Source organism: Micropterus dolomieu, linkage group LG14 (assembly GCF_021292245.1).
Source record: "Micropterus dolomieu isolate WLL.071019.BEF.003 ecotype Adirondacks linkage group LG14, ASM2129224v1, whole genome shotgun sequence".
NCBI lineage: Eukaryota > Metazoa > Chordata > Actinopteri > Centrarchiformes > Centrarchidae > Micropterus > Micropterus dolomieu.
In genome coordinates, this window is record NC_060163.1 from 14680415 (window position 1) to 14699222 (window position 18808).

At 41.9% G+C, this 18808-nt stretch overlaps 1 protein-coding gene across 1 annotated transcript in view; it reads left to right on the top strand.

The window, feature by feature from the left end:
• The first annotated feature begins 2471 nt into the window (after window positions 1-2471).
• The window catches only part of gfra1b (gdnf family receptor alpha 1b), a 43403-nt gene continuing 27066 nt past the window's right edge, over window positions 2472-18808 (top strand). Inside the window, exons 1-3 of the mRNA XM_046069211.1 lie at window positions 2472-2900; window positions 3267-3575; window positions 4649-4732. Of these exons, the coding sequence (XP_045925167.1) occupies window positions 2861-2900; window positions 3267-3575; window positions 4649-4732 (433 nt within the window). The 5' untranslated portion in view covers window positions 2472-2860. The remainder of the gene's footprint in view (window positions 2901-3266; window positions 3576-4648; window positions 4733-18808) is intronic.

Here is an 18808-nt window from a genome sequence, read left to right on the forward strand (position 1 = left end):
GGGGGGGGGGCTGCCTCATGCAATTACTGGACCCCCCGCTGTCCTCCCTCGCGACTCACAGATGCATTATATGCTTTTAATGAGTACTGTATGTACTGATACTTTACATTAGGTACTATTTTTAATCAATAATATATATTTTTTAGCGTCAGTGGCAGTGTGTAACTTTACTCCTATATCTAGCATTAGCTGTACTCAACACAATGACTATGACCTCAGTAATTAACATCAGTGAATGAACACATCGCAGACTGAATATTAGCAAAACATAAGCACTGTAAGCTTTGCACAGGTAGATTTTATGGCAGGGCTGTTGGTAGTTTCATTTTGTTTTTGGCTGTTGTTAAAGTTACATTTTGTTTTGAACATTTAGTTTCTGTTCTGAAACTGATCTGCAGAAAATGTAGAGGCCAGCCATTATTACCACCTGTACTGGACTGCAGCTTCCACTCTAATCGAGATACAGATGTGAAGGTGAAACACGGCCCGCTGAAACCAAGTACAACACAACCTTGTCCAGTATGTGGCTGAAAATTATTAGTGGTCCAATCTTTAGTAGTGCTCGTAGGTGATTGTTTAATTTTGGTCCCAGTAAAAATTAAGTTTTGAAAAATGTGTTATATTCTCCAGCTCACTCGTGTATGAATCTCTTTTTTTAGCTGACGTTTTAGTCCCTTTTCAAGATAAAGAGTAAAAACACATGAACAATGCGTTATACAAGTCACAAAAAACAACATCATTATAACCATCATCAAGATAGAATTTATTGCAGGGCTGTTGTATAGGACTGCATTTATTTTAGCTTGTTGTACATAATAAACTGGCATTTATTGTATCTGAATATTCTGTCCTGTCAATGGCTAATGGCACTTTTTTGTCACAGAGTGATAGTGTTGCCTCAAATTTGTAAAATGTTTCTTGTATTGTATAGTCTCTACTGGGATCATTCACACATGTACAACGTTTAAACTACATAATCTGTTTTTTCTACAGGCTTGTCTTGGCAGCTCTGCAATTCAAACATAATGGCAGCAGAGAGGTTGCTGGGTTCCAAGCTTGTGTTTTGGTTGTGGGGTTAAACACTTGACGGTACCTTATTGTCTCCCTAACCATTAATGCAGTGTCTGTTCAATGATTTTAAATGTATAAAATATTATACAGTATTAATTGTGATTAATTTATTTGATGTTGGCCATATAGAGCTTTGAAAATTCCCCCTTTTCTGGTTACAAACCAAGTGAGAGTTTCCTAATGTGCCTACCCAGAATGCCTTAGGCCCAGCAGACAACCTGCCTCTAAGCCGCATATAGCAGTACTGCCTGGGGATAGGGACACAATATCTACAGTTAAACCTGTTAATCTTGTGGCATCTGTAACAAGCTACATTTGGTCCCATACAGATGGAATCGAGGAAAAAAGGATACATCCCGCATTAATTGGGTTTCATAGTTTCCTTCTTACTAGTCATGGACAAAAATACTGACATATTCAAGCATTTTCCTATAGATTTCATAACAATCTTGTACATAACATTTTAATCTAGTAATCAAACACAATATGTACTGTAAATGTAAGGCAAGTAGATAGGGGTGGGGTTTTGGCGGGGTATATTGGCACCTAAATAGTGTGTTGTGCAGAATCTCTGGACTGCAAAGCAAGCTGGAGGGTCCCAAAATTCTGTACACATAAATTATTGAGTGCCAGAGTCTCATTTTTCACTCATTCTCTAAATCCGATTTTTTTTTCAGTGCAGAAAAACAAACTTTGATGGGAAAAGTTCTGTCAGCAGTTGTCACAATTTATATGGTAACTGCAATTTCAGATAAAGAAGCAATATGATTTTTTTTCCTACCCAATTCCTCTTAGCCTACCATTTGTGCTATTCAATTTGAGGGAGTGAAATACCTTGAAACTTTTAAGCATCCTACAAAAACAAGACAGTTGTAAACCCACTGCCTCATATTAAAGTGCTGCAGGCTATTAATAGATCTGAGCTGAGAAGACAAAGACTTAAAATTCCTTCAGTGAGATACTGAGACACTTTAAAATGATTGCAATTTAGCTGTTTGATAGATTGTAAATGAGCTGTTATAAATGTTGATTTTCCTCAGGGTTAATAAGTGAAATCCATCCGGATGAAATGTTCTTACAGCTCTATCCTCGCTCGCCGCTGGCCAACACAATTTCTTTTGGCTGTCTTAGCAGTTTGATGTAAATTGAGGCTCTTAATGGGTTTATGGTTATTGTGCGCATAGTCGCATGACGTCACGCCTTCACGCGTAGCCTCTCCAGCCTCTCAGTGTTTCATCAGAGAGGAGAACAGTCCGCATCAAACGGAGTTGTTTTGACTTTCCACCTCCTAAACGGAATGTATTTTTCCAGCTTTTTTGGGGATGTATAATTTAAAACGCGCTTTCAGTCCGGCCAGGGCTGTGATGCAGAGTTAAAGTTGAATGAATTCCTTTGTTAAGTTGAACTGATTGGTTTAGAGTTTTACCGCGTGTGTAAAGTTTTGTCCTGGCAGCTCCTGTGTCGGGTCAGTCTGTGTGCCAGAGCAGCGGTCAGACAGAGGAGCTGACGGGAGCGGAGTGAAGTGGAAATGGTCCACCACCGGCGCGTTTCTCTGCGTCTCACTTGTCTTTTTTTCTCGCCCGAAACTCCTGCAGGTCTGCACGATGTGGTATTAGCTGCTGGTCTCAGGTCGGGAGTTGGGATTCTCACTGTTGGATCTACAGGATGCATCGTCACCTGAACTCACATAATGTGCAGTCCGAAGAAACGCGGTTCTGAGTGACAAGTTCGCTTGACATTTTCTTTAAACACCTCTTTAAATCTCACATACGGAATCTCCTTAAGCGCAATGATTTTAACAACTTTCGTCATTATATTGTCCTTTCTGGGTAAGTCACGCTCTCATCTTTGGAATTTCTGTGTTTAGGCTATAATATAGGCCTATGCTTATACATGTTTTAAAACGGCACCTGTTCCTTTGCAGTTCAACTCAATAAATGCAACAAACAGTGGCAGTGAGGGAGGCACATCCCTCGCCAAACACGTTCATTTGTTTGATTTGTTCCCATTGTTGACGCACGATTGCGCACATCGAGGGTTCAGAAAGTTTGTCTAACGCTCAGTGCATCTTTTTGAAATATTTGGCAACAGTAGCCTACAGTAGAGTAGCCGGCTAACCTGTTGTGTGTAGAACAATGTCGACAAATGAGTTCAAACCGTAAACACAAATCTGACTTCCTTCTTGTAACTCCCAGACTCAGTGTTCACCTTGAGGGGTGACGGCAGCTCAGCCTCCCGGTCCGTGCGCCTGGACTGCGTGAAGGCCAGTGAGCAGTGTCTAAAGGAGTACAGCTGCAGCACCAAGTACCGGACCATGAGGCAGTGCGTGGCGGGGAGGGAGAGCAACTTCAGTGCGGTCACCGGTCCCGAGGCGCAGGGCGAGTGCCGCAGCGCAATAGATGCCATGAAGCAGAGCCCCCTCTATAACTGCAGGTGTAGAAGAGGCATGAAGAAGGAGAAGAACTGTCTCCGGATCTTTTGGAGCATATTTCAGAGTTTACAGGGTATGCACTGATTCAGAGCAAACTATGAATCGTTATCTGACTGATCAATGAGCTGACTATAAAAGTAGCCAAGGCATTTATGGTGGTGGAAGAAGTATAGGCTACCCGTCCTTTTTTCTTGCCAGAAGAAAAAAAAAATCAATATTAAGTAGGCTGCAAGTCCTGCACTAAAAATTTTACTTAAGTGTAAGTACAGAAATATAATCAGAAAAATATTTTTTAATTGTCAAAATAAAAAGGACAGTGCAGAATGACCCCTGTCACTGTTTTATATTAAGCTATAAGTGAATACTACTGGATAATCATCACTGACATTAAGTGTCAGTGTTGTGGTGGTTACTGCTGGTAGGTAGTTTAATCTGTAATAATGCATTCTTTAATAAACTCATCATATATGTTGTGTGCTTTGTGTGTGAAATCTGAAACTGCACAACACAGGTCAGATAAATGCAGTGAAGTAAAAAGTACAATATTTGCATCTGAAATGGAGTGCAGTAGAAGTTTAAAGTGGCTTAAAAGGGAAATACAAGGACTTCAGTTTGTGTTTCAGCTAAGTAATTCAGTAAACATACTGTTACTGTCGCTGACAAATTGACATAATCATCCTTTTCCTGCAAATCGCTCAAGTTGCGATAAGCAACGTTCAGAAGCCTACTGGTCTTTTTAGGAATCTGAGCTGATAACGTGCTTTCAGAGCAAATGTTTCACTATTGTATTTTGAACTATTGTATTTACAATCCCACAGTGCCATTCATGCTGTGGCACATGTAATGATGCAACCTCTTCTCACATTGCACACCTGTTCAGGAGATTGGTTTACAAGTACAATTATATTAGCTTAACCTTATACAAATGCATTTTGTGTCATTACATGACAACATATTACTATGTAGTATACATACAAAATAAGTACTCATATATGCAATATGAGTAATTAACAGGAAAATCCAATTATCCATTTTGAATCATTGTTAAAAGAGTATCAGATAACATCCACCCACATTATGTTTACACACATATATAGACTCACAATTTCAAGCACATGTTGTTGACAATCATTTTTTCCCATGCAGGTAATGATTTGCTTGAATACTCTCCGTATGAACCAGTCAACAGCCGGCTCTCAGATATCTTCCGCCTGGCCCCCATCATAGCTGGTAAGGACGCTGTTTTTACTTTGCTGACATTCCTCAGGTTTAAGTTTGGGCACTGTGCAAAGTGAAGTCACTGTATACATAGAGCAGTTATTTCTCAGTTGTGTCACCACATCACCCCTACAAATCTGTCACCATTTGAAAACCTCTCTTTTCTATCGCTGTCTGGTTTCAGGCTGCAGCTTTCAATGCCCATTATCCATCACAAAAGCTTTTATCTGCCACTGTGACCCACCGTACACAAAGCAGAGTAATTTAGAATATTTCACTTTCAGCTCTCAAAGCAATAATGAGAGGTCTGCATGTTTTTCCCACTGTCAAAATACTAATGCGGGAAGTAGCATTTATGTGCTAGTTTTGTATTAATCATCCTTTTAGAGAGTAAAGCCTGTGTTGTTTGAGCTCCAGGAGCTTGCAGGGATGAATACCTTGATTAAAAAAAAAAAACCTGACGAGAAATGTTGCTTTTGGTTTGTTACTGTAAATTTAGATGCCATACATGTCCTCAAATGTCAGAGGAGTGCAGGTGGACTTGGAAGCACACACCTAGACAGGCCCATATTTAGATCTGCTGAGATGACACACGCACACACACAGGCGCACGTGCGTGCACCCACACAGAGGAGCAATTAACCATCTGTCTGTGTTCGATGGCAATGATAGAACAAGAGCTGTGTGTGTGACAAGTGCAGCACTCTGTGACAGTGTTGGGCTTTCTGGCTGGAGGAGTGCGTCTGCTGCACCGGCCAGCTACCATTTCAGTGAAAAAATCCATTCATTTTCATTTAAGTCTCTCTCTCTCTCTCTCTGGCTGGCTCTTGCTGTGATTGAAAACACTTAGCATATCACAGTGGCTCTGCTCCACATTCGATGACATAATGGTTGACTGTATTTCAAAAGGAGCGTAAAGAAATATTTGGTAGAATTTGGATTTCTCTCCCACGCTGTACTAGTGCAAAACTAGTGCAGAGGTGGGTCTAGCAAAGGCTAAGAAGAATTGGAAGACATTTTTAATTGGAAAAGTGATTAATGATCCATGGGGCTTTCGGATAACGGGACTACTAGTGAAACAAAACAGGAATGACTGATAGGCCAAGAAGAAAAAGCAGCTTGAAATGTTCAGGTCATTTTTGAACTACAAACTAATTTGCTTGATGTAGCTTACATAACAGCAGCAGATCCAACTGAAGAAATGTGAAATGTTTCAATCGTGATTAAGAACTGCTGCTAATGTGCTCTTCTATCAAAGTCAGTGACAATGTGTTTTTTTTTTAATAATTAGTTGGTGTTATTGAGTTTTAAGAAATCCAGGATGCAGATAAGGAGCTCGAGTTGAGTAGCCAGTTCAATAGACATGTTTAAAAAGCCTAAGGGGGCTCTAAGAAAAAGAAATCACTTAATGGGTTAAATATCAGGAATCCATTTGCCATATGTGACCTCATTCCTCTCTGCAACTAAGCCAGGCCTCAGGCAAACCGCAGTGTAAAATAATGCAAATGCCAGTATAGATATCCCATGGGTCAACTGCAAAGACATGATGCTCACTACTCTGAAAAAGTGAAAATCATTATTCTATATATTTAAAGCATTTCTTGGGATCACAGGGACCTAACAGATGAAGTTGTTTGCGATCATAATTGAACTTTCCTGTGAGTCATTGAACTCAATTTCCCAGGAATCCCCAGAAAGTCACACGGAAGTGTGAACTCAGCCTAGAGACTAAAGACGATGTTCAGTGACCTGGGACCTCTGACTTCACCTCATTGATAAAAACCACAGCACTTGTGCTCGCTCTCTCTTCTTCCCTCGCCTCTTCTTCTCCGCTCATCTTCTGGATGTGACCCTGGACCGACCCGGCGGCCACAGTGGTCTTCCAGCGTGGCCTGCTTGGACAGAACTCTCTGATCTTACAGCCACGTTACGAAGGCCCGTGTAAGATCCCTGCAACCAGCTCAGAATTAATAACCAGTATATCAGTTCTCTTGTTTAAGAGTGGTGCCCTGAGGTGAATATAAAGTTATATTCAATTAGTAATTATTAAATAAAAGTAATAATAATCATTATTATATTATTAAATATAAATTTAATAATTAATAATAATATAATAATTAATTTAATTAAATTAATTTTATTCCAAATATGTTTGAGCAATTTACATTTCATAAAACATAGCCTACTACTATTACTGACTAATCCTTCCAATCCTGTTTTTGATTGTTATGTAATAGCTTTACATACTACATATGTTTTGCAGTTTTCTCTTTCTATATAAATGACATGACAAAATATAATTATTAAATAAATAAATTCATATATTTTTGCATCTATGTGACTAATTTAGCAACTAGAGGTTGGGGGGAAGCAAGATGGAAAACGTCTCTGAGTTGGTGTACCTTGACAGTCCACTGACCTGGGATAATGACTGCAGCAAGGGGATAAAGACAGGAATCAGGCAATGGGAGTCATGGCCAGATTCAAGAACATCTGGAAGAGCATCAGCATGCTACAGAAGAATCCTACACATCTGCTGGCAACAGAAAATCGCGGTAGTTAGGAGAAGAGTGGGAAATAATATCATATAAAATATCATTCAAGTCATCATGGAAAGAAGCTCAGCTTAATAATCAACTGGTTAAAAATGTGGTGTTTGGCTCAATGAATGGATCATCGAGGAGAGGATGGCTGAACAGAGAGTGGCTGTAAGACATCAAGGAATAATGGATGATTGATGTGACTAATTGGACAAAACTTTTTAAATTGGTCCAGTATTGAGCGAGTACGCTGCTGTCAGCAGAAGCATAACTGCAACATAATCCTTGCAGGCAATTTCTGGCACTCCGTCAAAGTACGTCCAATAAAGTGCTTGTTTTTGCCACTGTCAAGCTCAGATTGTTTTGACAACATTGTGGAAAGTATCCTTACAGAGATAAGCCTTTATTAAGATCGTTTTTGTTTAACAAGAAATATCCAAAAGCCAAAGCCACCAGACTCCCTTGACAAAAATAGCAATTTCAAACTTAACCTTTAAGCAAGTATGTTCATCATGTTAACCTTCTTAATTCTGTATGTTAAAATTTGCTAAATAGCACTAACTACAAAGTACAACTGAGGATGATGAGAATTTCATGAGTTTTGCAGGTATTTTGTCAAAAACATAACAATGGACCTCTAGTAACCTGAAGATGTTACTAGATAAAAAGTCAGGGGATCACCAAAGTGATTACAATTTATGCTGGGGGGGGGCATGAACATCTGTACAAAATTTCATGATATCCATCAAATAAATGTTGTGACATTAGGACCCATCCTCCAGGGACCATGAATAGCTGTACCAAAAAATCTTGGCAATCAATCCAGTAGTCAGTGAGATATTTCAGTCTGGACCAATGTGGTTGACCAACCAGCCATGCCATTGGCTAAAAACAAAGACATCATAATTAGTTTCCCACTTCTCATGCTAGACTACTAGTGCAACTTGAGGCCATCAACAAGGAAAACTTCTTTACTAAATGACACTGAGTGAAAGACAACTTAAGGTGATTCCAGATGTACCTAACAGCCTTTTAGTTTTTCCTTCTTTGCAATCCCATGGCCAGAGTTAATAAAAGTAAGGATTCCTGCAGGGTATATCTTGTACTATCTACCTTTAAGAGGCTAGATAAACTGATTCTGCATTTCCTCAGCAAGTCTGACACCAGTTATATACGATTACATCCAGTGTGCGAACTATACCATAGCTTTCGGGGGAGCTCACTTTTTCCCCCCGGGATGGGGGGATTTTCTGCTGAATCATTAATAGCTGCAATTATGTAGGCGTGGGGCTGACTGTGAAAGTATCAGGCATGTTTGTCTTATTATTATTAATTATTATTATTATTATTATCATATGTAGCCACTTTGCCACGCTTCACACAACAGCTGTGGCTGTTGTAGCTGCGACCCAACATTTCTTTTCTCTGTGAGAGGGAAGAATTAGAAAGTAGCATGGCGCTGCGGAGAGCCCCCAGCTGCAGTAGTGCATGGATCATGCGTACTATTCATCCAGCCAAAGGGAACCATCATGAACCGTTCACAGCGCACCAGTTGTATTAGCGACACAACCCGTACCGGAGAGGGAGTGGTGCGGCGGAGGGTACAGGGCCAGGAGGACCGGCCCGCTGTGGACGGTTTGTGATCGTTCCCTCTGGCTGGATGAAGTCTGACACTCCAGATTTTAGGCATGGATCCATGATGATAGAGAAATATAGAAATAAATAGCATTAAAGCATGCTGTCAATATTTTAGAGACCCCCCAAAATATCTCAAATCATGCTTTTAGGGGAGCTGATGCCTTATCAAGGGGAGCTAAGCTCCCCCTGGCTCCTCAGTAGTTCGCACCCTGATTACATCGTAAGTGGATGTTTGGACTAGCACATACTATACATTAGAATGAGCAAGGGAATATATTCAGACACTTCATTCTACCTTTTAGTATGTTCTCAATGCTTCCCTTTGAAAATAAAGAAATAGTTGAAAATTTGCTCTATTTATTTGCATCCTGTGTTTATTTAAAAATTAGGAATATTTGAGTGTAAATCAGTGTTAGAGCCTTAATGAATATATCAACGTCTCTATGTGGAAACACCTCTTGTACTCAATTTCTATCAATAAAATCCTGCCATTCATGTTGTTATGATGTTTTAACCTCTATTAACTGGAGCACATGTTCTGCATAAATGGTAAAGGTTTTCAGCTTCAGAGTGACACAATTCAAATTTTTTCAATTTAAACATGAAGTAATGATTTTATGTAAGCAGCCACTCACATAGAGGAAATACCAGTCCTGGCCTGCTAGTAGCTCCCCCTTCTACTCCCAGTCTATCCTTGTAGCTTATCAGTAGTCTTACAGAGAATCGAGTCAGTGAACAAGAGATGAAGCTTGGCATGATGATTTTCCATTGTGAAAACCTCAAGTATAATTCAGTGGGGTCTAGGGGGCCTGAAGCAACAGATTAATCCTCTGTAGTCTTTGTCCTCTGCCACTGGCCCAGTCTGTGAACTGTGCATAGGCCTACATGTGCAAACTGCTCCAGCTGAACTTCATCTGCTGAGTGGCCATCAGCAGAAGAAACACTTTCAATCTACTGATCCTTTTTACACACGACTGCTTTCAGCCATATCAGCGAATCATCTAAAGGCATTTCCTTCCACACACTTCTGCTTTGTTTTCGCTCTGCCCCTCTGTAACCTCAGAATAACACAATTTATTCCAACTGAGTTATCCAGAGGGAGCCACAACCCAATAATATGAGACAAGTTGTGGATTTAGAAGTTTTAAAGTCACTTCGATGCTGCGTAATCAAATATGAAAATGTAAGCATTCAGTGGCATGAAGTGAAGCAAACAAAACTTTATCCTATTCATTAGCAAGTAAGTAAGTAAGTAATTAAGTAAATAAGTAAATAAGTAAAGTTAAGTAAAGGTTCTTGTTGTGAGATATAGGTGCCAAACCATGCAGGGCTCTATACTGTATGTGAAAACAAGAACTTTAAAATGAATCCTCAATTTGATGGGAAGCCAATGTAAACAAGATACCATGGGTGAGATCAGGGCTGGGCGATATGGCCAAAAGTCACATCCCGGTACTGTTAGGCAGAATTCCGGTATAAAATATAGATCGATATTTTCTGCTAAGTGGGCTAGGGAGGGGGTGGGCGGTTTTAGCGGACATGTTTTTAGTAACTAAGCTTGTTTACTATTTCACCTTTTTAATTATACTTCATTCTCAATCTTAAGCATCACTCACTTATTGAATTCGCCTCCTTCAGTTCTCTTCACACTCACAGACCTAACGTACCTCTGCTGCAAACACGTTAGCGTGCCCCGCTTCTTATGCCGTTTTTCCATTACCAGTACCAACTAAACTCACCTGGACTCGACTCGACTCGGTTTGGCCGTCCTCCGTTTTCCATTGCAGATAGTACCCCTAAATGTAGCTGGTCGTCATAGCGACGCCACACACAACTGCTGTCTCTTGATTTAAGTTAAAATGTTTCAATGTTTCAATGTTTTAAGACCGATAAGACGGAGGTGATACAAAAAAAGTACCTGGTAGCAAGTACAAGTACAACTTTTACACAATGGAAAACCAAAAAAAGGCGAGTCGAGCTGGTACCGTGCAATGGAAAAGGGGCTTAACCATCTCTCGCTCCCTATATATCCACTTCAGTAGTAGGCTGTATAAAGTCACCAAAAAAACCAGACCTTGTCTTCTGGACTTTTCCTCCTGTGATTCCGTTCACAGCAGAAGCTGAGCTGCATGTTGAGGAGGTGTGTTAACGACGTAGCCTATCAAAACAAAACCAACGTGGTAGCTAACGAATAACATCTGACTGGTGTGTTCACTGTCGCTTTACCTGGTCCGCTCTTGTAAAATATCCAGTGTCGCGACTTGTAATGTAATCACCGTGTTTCTCAGATAAATGCTACAACGTGTCACCTAACCTGGGCATAAGTAAAGTGTATGTGTGGGAAACACTGAATGAACCGTGGTTTTCTTTTTACAAGCCAGGTCTTCAACAGTGTCGACCACCACTTTGTCTCCCTCCATGTTGTTGAGAGTTTGTGAGTAGACGGCGGTGTGCAGACGCAGAGGGAGGGGCAGGGCTGCGCAGTGAGTGAGAGAGAGAGGAGCAAATGCTGGCAGGACTTTACGAAAACATTAATTAACTCAACATCAAATTATATTGGTATAAACGGTATTGTCTAATTTCATATCTCTTTTGAAATTATATCGGTATACCTCATCATACCGATATACTGCCCAGCCCTAGGTGAGATATGAGTTGTCCTGCTGGACCAACAGCCTGGCAGTAGTGTTCTGGACCATTTGTTGATGGTCCAGAGACAACTTGCTGAGGCATGTGAAAAGGGAATTACAGTAGTGAAGCTAGGATAATATAAAAGTGTGAATGATCATCTGTAGCTCAGGTTTTGATACAACAGAACATTGGCAATGTTTCTTAAATGGAAGAAACATGTACAGGTCAAGACTTTGATATGTTGATTGAAGTACATAGACTGATCAATTATAACACCTAGATTTCTAAGACAAGACTGTACAGCTGAAGAAAGGGACCCAATACACTGAGCAACCTTGGAAGCTATGCTATCTGAAGCAATGAAAATTACCTTAGTCTTATTTGCAAATCTATTAAAAGTTGTTAGCCTCCAGTCCTTAATGGTAGTCAGTTTGTCAGTTTCATCAGGCTTAAAAGAGACATACAGGATCATCAGCATAACATATATGATAAAAGAAACCTTTAAATTAGTATGAGGTAAAGGGAACATATACAACGCATAAAATATAGGACCTAAGGAAGAACTCTGAGGCACACCACAGGAAAGAGCAGCAGTCACGGTCATGTAGGGACCAAACGACACAGAAAAACCTTTATCCGAGAGACACAAAGAGAGCCAGTCCAGGGTGCTCCAGAGACATCCAACCACTGCATAAGCCTTTCAGTCAGGATGCTGTGATCTACTAGACCCAGCAGAACCAAAACAGAGCATTCACCCACATCTGAAGACTCTGAGAAGAACTGTTTCAGTGGAATGCTTCTGACGAAAACCAGAATGGAAGTGATCTAAATGTGTGCAGTCAAGATGGCAGTGGGCTGTTTGGCAACAACTTTCTCAAGAATACTGTATTTCACAGTTTTGCCTTCTTCATAATAGAAAGAATAACAGATTTGTTTTATACAACATCTGAATATCTGAGCACTTTGGGTGGTGGATATTAGTCATGAACACAAACACGCTTGTACGTCTATCCTTGTGAGGACCGTCATTGACATGCATTCCCTGGACCCTTACCCAAACCTAAACCATCACAACTAAAACTAAAAAAACCTAAAAGTAATTCTAACCTAACCCTTAAAACCAAGTTTTAACCTTCAAAAAGTCCTTAGAAGCTGTGAGGACTGGCCAAAATGTCCATGCTTTCCAAAAAGGTCTTCACTCTGTTGGTTTGAATCTTGTTTCTGTCCTCACTATGTAGGAAGTGCAACATACACACACACACACACACACACACACACACAAACACACCCTGCCACTCAGATGCATATGAATTTTATTGGATGAAATTCCTCACCAAGATGAGTGTACCTCACAGCTCAGCCATGATGCACTGTATGCTGGGACCCTAGTGGAAATTCAACCATTCCTGATGCAGGCAATGGCTAATCATGGCTTTGAGATAAGAAAATAAAACGCTGTAGGCTGCAGGCAACACAGGATGCCCACACATAATCATTCATACTGTGCAATTCCCCCTGCATACATTCCCATACAATGACACACATTTTCAAAAATATTTCAGTGCTTAAGGCTTTCCTTAAATCTCCCAGATTGATATACAGGTGCATAAACATACAGGGTCATGGTTTTAACTACTAATGCTTAACAGTAGGAAGCTAGAGGGGAGGAAAAAATAAGGGAGTCTCCTATATTATTTGACAACTTCTAAATGGTAACACAGTACATAGACAGTTTTTTAAAAATATATTTTAGGGATTTTTAGCCTTTATTCATGAGCTACTTACTTCCTGCTCTCTCCCCCATATCCTGCAGTCATCTTAGCCTTAACACAAGCTTAACTTTACTTTCAGAACCAGTGAGTCAAAACTGAAGGCAATATTAGCATGTTAACGTCAGCATTCTTGTGAGCTTATATCAGAATCATGCTGAACATGGCAGACATCACCAATGCTGAGGGTACTGGACTAGGGGGATGAATGACTGAATAGAAGATTAAATGAAGGAAACGAATGACTGGTGCAATAGGAACTAAGTGAGATTTTGCTAATTACATGGGTGCACTTAATAAATGGGTCTTGGGTCTGGTCATAAATACTGAGACACTGGGGTGGATTTAGTGATGTTGGCAAAAAGCCTGATAGAAGGCAGGGTGCCATGAAAGAGCAGGCTCTGACCACTGCTGTTTTCTTTCCATTATGGGAGATGACAAAGAGGGCACTAAGTGGAAAGATGATTAAGGTTTAGAATGATTAGGCCTAAGTAAAGCAGTGATACATTGTGAAGGAGTATTTTGGACCATTATCTAGACAGCATACAGAGACTCTGCAATATAGTATTATTTACTATTTTTCGTGGGAAATAAAAATAGACTGTTGAATCAGGATATGTGATATGACTAGAAAACATGTAAAATCTACACTATATTCACACTTTTGGCTGCAATTTGGTCGAACTCAGGTGAAAAAAAGTTGTCATTCAGCATCCCACTGTGCCACATAAAATTAGGCATCATCTGCGTAAAAAAGTGGCTTATTCAGGATTTTTCCTGCATAGAGAAATTTTTGGCGCCCCCCAAAGAGGTTTTAGCGAGTGGCAAAAAAAAAGCGTACTATTGTGTGTTTTAATAGCCATTTATCAAACAACTGCAAGCAGAACATAAACTTAAATACAACGTCTTTTCTTCCAGCAGTCACCTCTCCTCTCATCCACAGCCGCTGGATTTTGCAGCTAGCGCTGGATTTATAAACCAGCTGCTGCATTGGTTTAACTCATAGACTGTATGGTTTAACTGCGCTTGAATGCTCCGTTACGAAGCTCGCGCTATTGGCTTCCTGTTATTTCTCACAATATTAAAGCCGTTTATGCTTGAATGAGCTGGTATTCACCGGTACTGTCACTTTTACATTTTACTCTTTGGCGTACCAGCTCTCTCCTCTGCCCTCTCTAAATCAGGTTCTCCGGGCACTACGTGACGCTCACCTGTTCCTGTTCTCGCCTGCCTGCTAATCTCCGCAGAGATAGTTGCTCATCAAAGTCACTTTTTGTTAACCAACCAATCACAGCCTAGAGGAGGCGGAACATTAAAAAGAGGTTGAGGCACTACAGCAAATTTTAGAAACATTTAACTCGTCATTCTTTATGCACAGTTTTTATTTTTGACAAGTTAATTTGCATAAACAAATGAGAGACTGACCACAATGTAAAGCATTTTTCTTGCACAATAATTTAGTGACTTAAAAACAAACCACAGAAACTGCTGTTTTGTCCAACTGTAATTAATATTTGGCTACTAAGGGTAAGCAATAGTAGCCTGTACTATTATCTGAAATTCTAATGAATACACAAACATTAGCACTAATCAAACCTTAACCACAGTGGTGTAGGCTAACATCAGAAAATGGTTTTATTTGTGACACACCTAAATCTCTACTAATGAACTATCTGTAGGCAGATTATCCAAATAAAGTGTAACATGTAAATATATTATTATACTAACCTTATACTTTCTATTTAATGTTATATATATTTTGTTTATGAAATGGTTAGAAATAAAGAGAAAATGCATAGATTTTGGTCATTAGGTAAGTCATTGCCTTTACTGAACGTGTACCCATCATGCTTACTGTCGCGCGAAGTCACCCCCCAAATGCCCATTCTGAGCCAGGAAAATCTCTGTTATTGATATTCAACATTTACTAAACAAATACACAGCCCTGTTTTGTGGCTTGTTCTCAGTGGCATGCCGTAACAGTGCTGGTCTTCTTCACTGACTGAGCTAATAGTTTTAACTAAGCTCGTGCAGCGGGCTTCATTGAAATCCAGACTTTTTTAAATGTGTGTTGCCTCTAGATCTCCATGCACACAGCTGGTTCTTGAGGTTTGGTTTGAATACTCTGTATCACTATAATCTGTGTTTCTTGGGTATTGGATTTTCATGTCAGACACAGATAATAGGGCAATTCGGTGTATTATCCAGCGCTACTACACTGAAGTTAAACCCTATAGATATATATAGCTAAAAGCCTTCTGACATCACCGCCCAATGTTTATCAGTGGCAGCAGTGTATGTCTGCATCCAAACGCATTAGGCTCTCATAAGGCAGCAGACTTTGATGCTGTTCATTAAACCATGCGGCCATTTTCTCACATTTCTTTAGATTCATTCTCAGCAGGCGCACAACCTAATATGGTGCGGGGCTTCACATCACCTATATTTGAGAGCTCACAGGCCAGTTTTCCAACACAGGTGCCTGCCACAGATTAAAAACGAATGCTTTAGTCCACTGTTCTGAAAGAGTGTTTTCAGTATGAAAAATATTGCATACGCTGCTAAACTTTCACTGGCATTTCACAAGTTAGGCCATTACAAACACTGGCTGTCTCACATTCACTGTATGTGAAGGTAGCCCCCCAGGACACCATAATTAACCTCTTCTTTGAGATTCATATTTAACCCTACCTAGCTGCCAGTCTTTCAAAAGATCTTTTGTATCACCTATTAAAGGTCAAAGGGTCAGATTCTAGTGTTTGCTACATTGGCTTGTTATTTGGTCTACATCAATGGCAACACGGTGGCCTTGCTCAGGGGGTGCAATTTAAGAAGGCTTAGAGAGTTTTTTTTAAGCCTGTAGGTCTTTTAAAAATATGTTATATTGTAGGTGGACATATAGGGTTGCAGTTCTTGTTGCGCTGCAAGTCAAAGTCAATAGAAGAAACGAAGGTTACAATTTGGTAACCCTAGTTCTATAAGCACAGGCGGAGCCCTCTACTGGACTCTATGGGTACTACCTCCTCCAATCACACGCACGCACTTGCCCACTGAAATTTTATTGTGCACGTAGCCAACCAATAGGACGTCGCTACCGATACGTGCATGACGTATAAATAGCAGTGTCCCTACTGCCTCAGCATCCGACTGCCTCTTTAGCAGACGGCGTCAGAGCGTTACCATATCGTAACCTTCGTTCTATCTCACACAGGCTCCGCCCTCTACTGGACTCTATGGGAACAGTGGGTGGAGCCCGATGAGTGTCCACCCTAGACACGACAAGTCAAAGTCCACCACACCAACCCGGTCGGCCAAAGGCCGGCCAAAGCCCCGACCACCACATTACCTAGTGACAGAATGGTGGGACACCCCTGAGAAGGTCGCTGGACCAATAGGGGCTTGGCCTGACCATTAACACCTGAACTGCCCTGACTTCTCAATGGAACATCAGGCACTGCCAGTGTATGTTCCCCCTCTATACCCAGTAGTCACCTGATCCTCCCTTTTCAGATCCTAGGTCACACTTGCGAGCTGGATCCCGAGAAGGAGCCCGACATATCCAAGAGATAGAAACGCACAAACGGCCAGAGTAAGGGCCAAGATGCCATTGTGCAGATCTCTTCGACACACACCCCGCTGAAAAAGGGTCGTAGACACTTCCACACTTCCGCACACAACAGATGCACTCTCACCTCCCTGCACCCTAAGTGGGGTAGGAGGGTAGAAAGCATCCAGATTTATTGTCCTGGACCTGAACATGCTCCTTATGTTCTTGAGAACAAAGGAGGTGTGTTGTCTCAATCTGGCTGCACTGTGGACACCAAGAACCAGCATGCAGCTGGGGTGAACCGACAGGCACACAGCTCACTCACCTTAGCAGAGGTGAGAGCAAGGCGCAGGGCTGTTCAAGAGATAGCATTTTCAATGAGGACTGCTCCAGGGGCTCATAAGGTGCAGATTTTAGAGCCACCAACACAAGCAGCAAGTCCTACTGAGGCGCCGAAAGACACGACACCAGTCGCTGTCTTCTCACACCCTGCAGAAAGCACATCACGAGGGAGTGGGTGTCACCAAACCCACCCAGGAGAGATAGCTGTAGCGCGACAGCCCCTTCTCCATCAGACCTTGCAGGAAAGAGAAAACGGATCCCACTGAACAGGTAGGCAGATCCGTCTCCCTCTCAATGCATCAACGCTGAAAGCCCAACCACTTAGCTTTACAGCAAGAAGTGGTGGAGACTGCCCGTCGCTTGGATGGTCTGTGCAACATCAGCGGCTAGACCAGCCTGAGTCTGCCTCTCCAAAATTTTAGGAGAAAAACCTGGAGAGGCTGATCCAACACCAGCATTGTGCATTTGAAGCCTCACCCTTCACTGTAGGCTGCGTCACTTCTACCAGAATGACGAACGACCGTTCCCACCTAACTGGAGGGATGAGATGGGGTGGGGGAATGCAAATAGCAGTCCTTCTGGCAATGGTGCGTGTGTAACGCGTCCATCCCCAAGGGTGGGTTGTCCTGTAGCTGAATTGAGAACCACAGCGGGCAGTGGGTGTTGGCAAACAGATCCACCTGCGCTCTCCCGAAGCGAGCTCAGATCTGCTGAATCACATTGTTGTGCAGTCTCCACCCGCTCAGTTGGGGGCCAGCCCTCAACATGAGGTCAGCCAGCACCGTTCTCCAAGCCTGGCACTTGAAGGGCTTTCAGAGACAGCAGGTGTTCAGATGCCCACGTCCATTGGATTCCCTGCCAGCGCCAAAAGAGCCGTGGATTAGACTTCGCCCTGTCTGTTGATGTATGCGCTGGAGGAAATGCACCACCAAACTAGAAACACAGCTTGGAGTGGATTGTGGATGTGTGGTGTGTGGCCCCCTCAGCTCTCCTCGGGGAGCCACAACACTCACTGCACTCCCCTGGCAGGTCCCTTCCATCCAGTGAGAGACTCATCTATGAAGACTGACACGGATGAAGACACCCTGCCGAGCAGCACCCACTGCAACCTGTGGACCACCAAGCAGCGCACAGATACGCACTTGGAGTGTTGTAGTTGAGCACAATCCCCATATACTCCGCTCGCTGCAGGGGCTGGGGGGAGCTCTCTTCCCAATTGATCGCAACCCCAGGCTGTTGCGGTGCAAAATCAACTGGGCTGCATGGAGATCACTCAAGGCTTCAATCTCTCCATGACCATTAGGTCGTGAATAGAAAGGAACCGTCATGCCCTTCTCGTACAACTGCAGTGCAATGCATCTGCTGAGCGTGTGGGGGGCTAGCAAGTAGTTGACGGGGAGCCTAATGTATTTGTAGGCTACCCCCTGAGAGGAGAAGCCTAGAAATTCCCTCTTACTGTGTCACCTCGACATGATAGGCGTCTTTCAGGTCGATGGCGGTGAACCAGTTGCTGGTCTGCACTGGCTCCAGCACTTTCTTGATCATCAGCATGTGGAAACGCCATGTTGTCCATTATGCTGGTTCAGGTGGCTGAGATCCAGAATGGCTCAGAAGCCTCTCA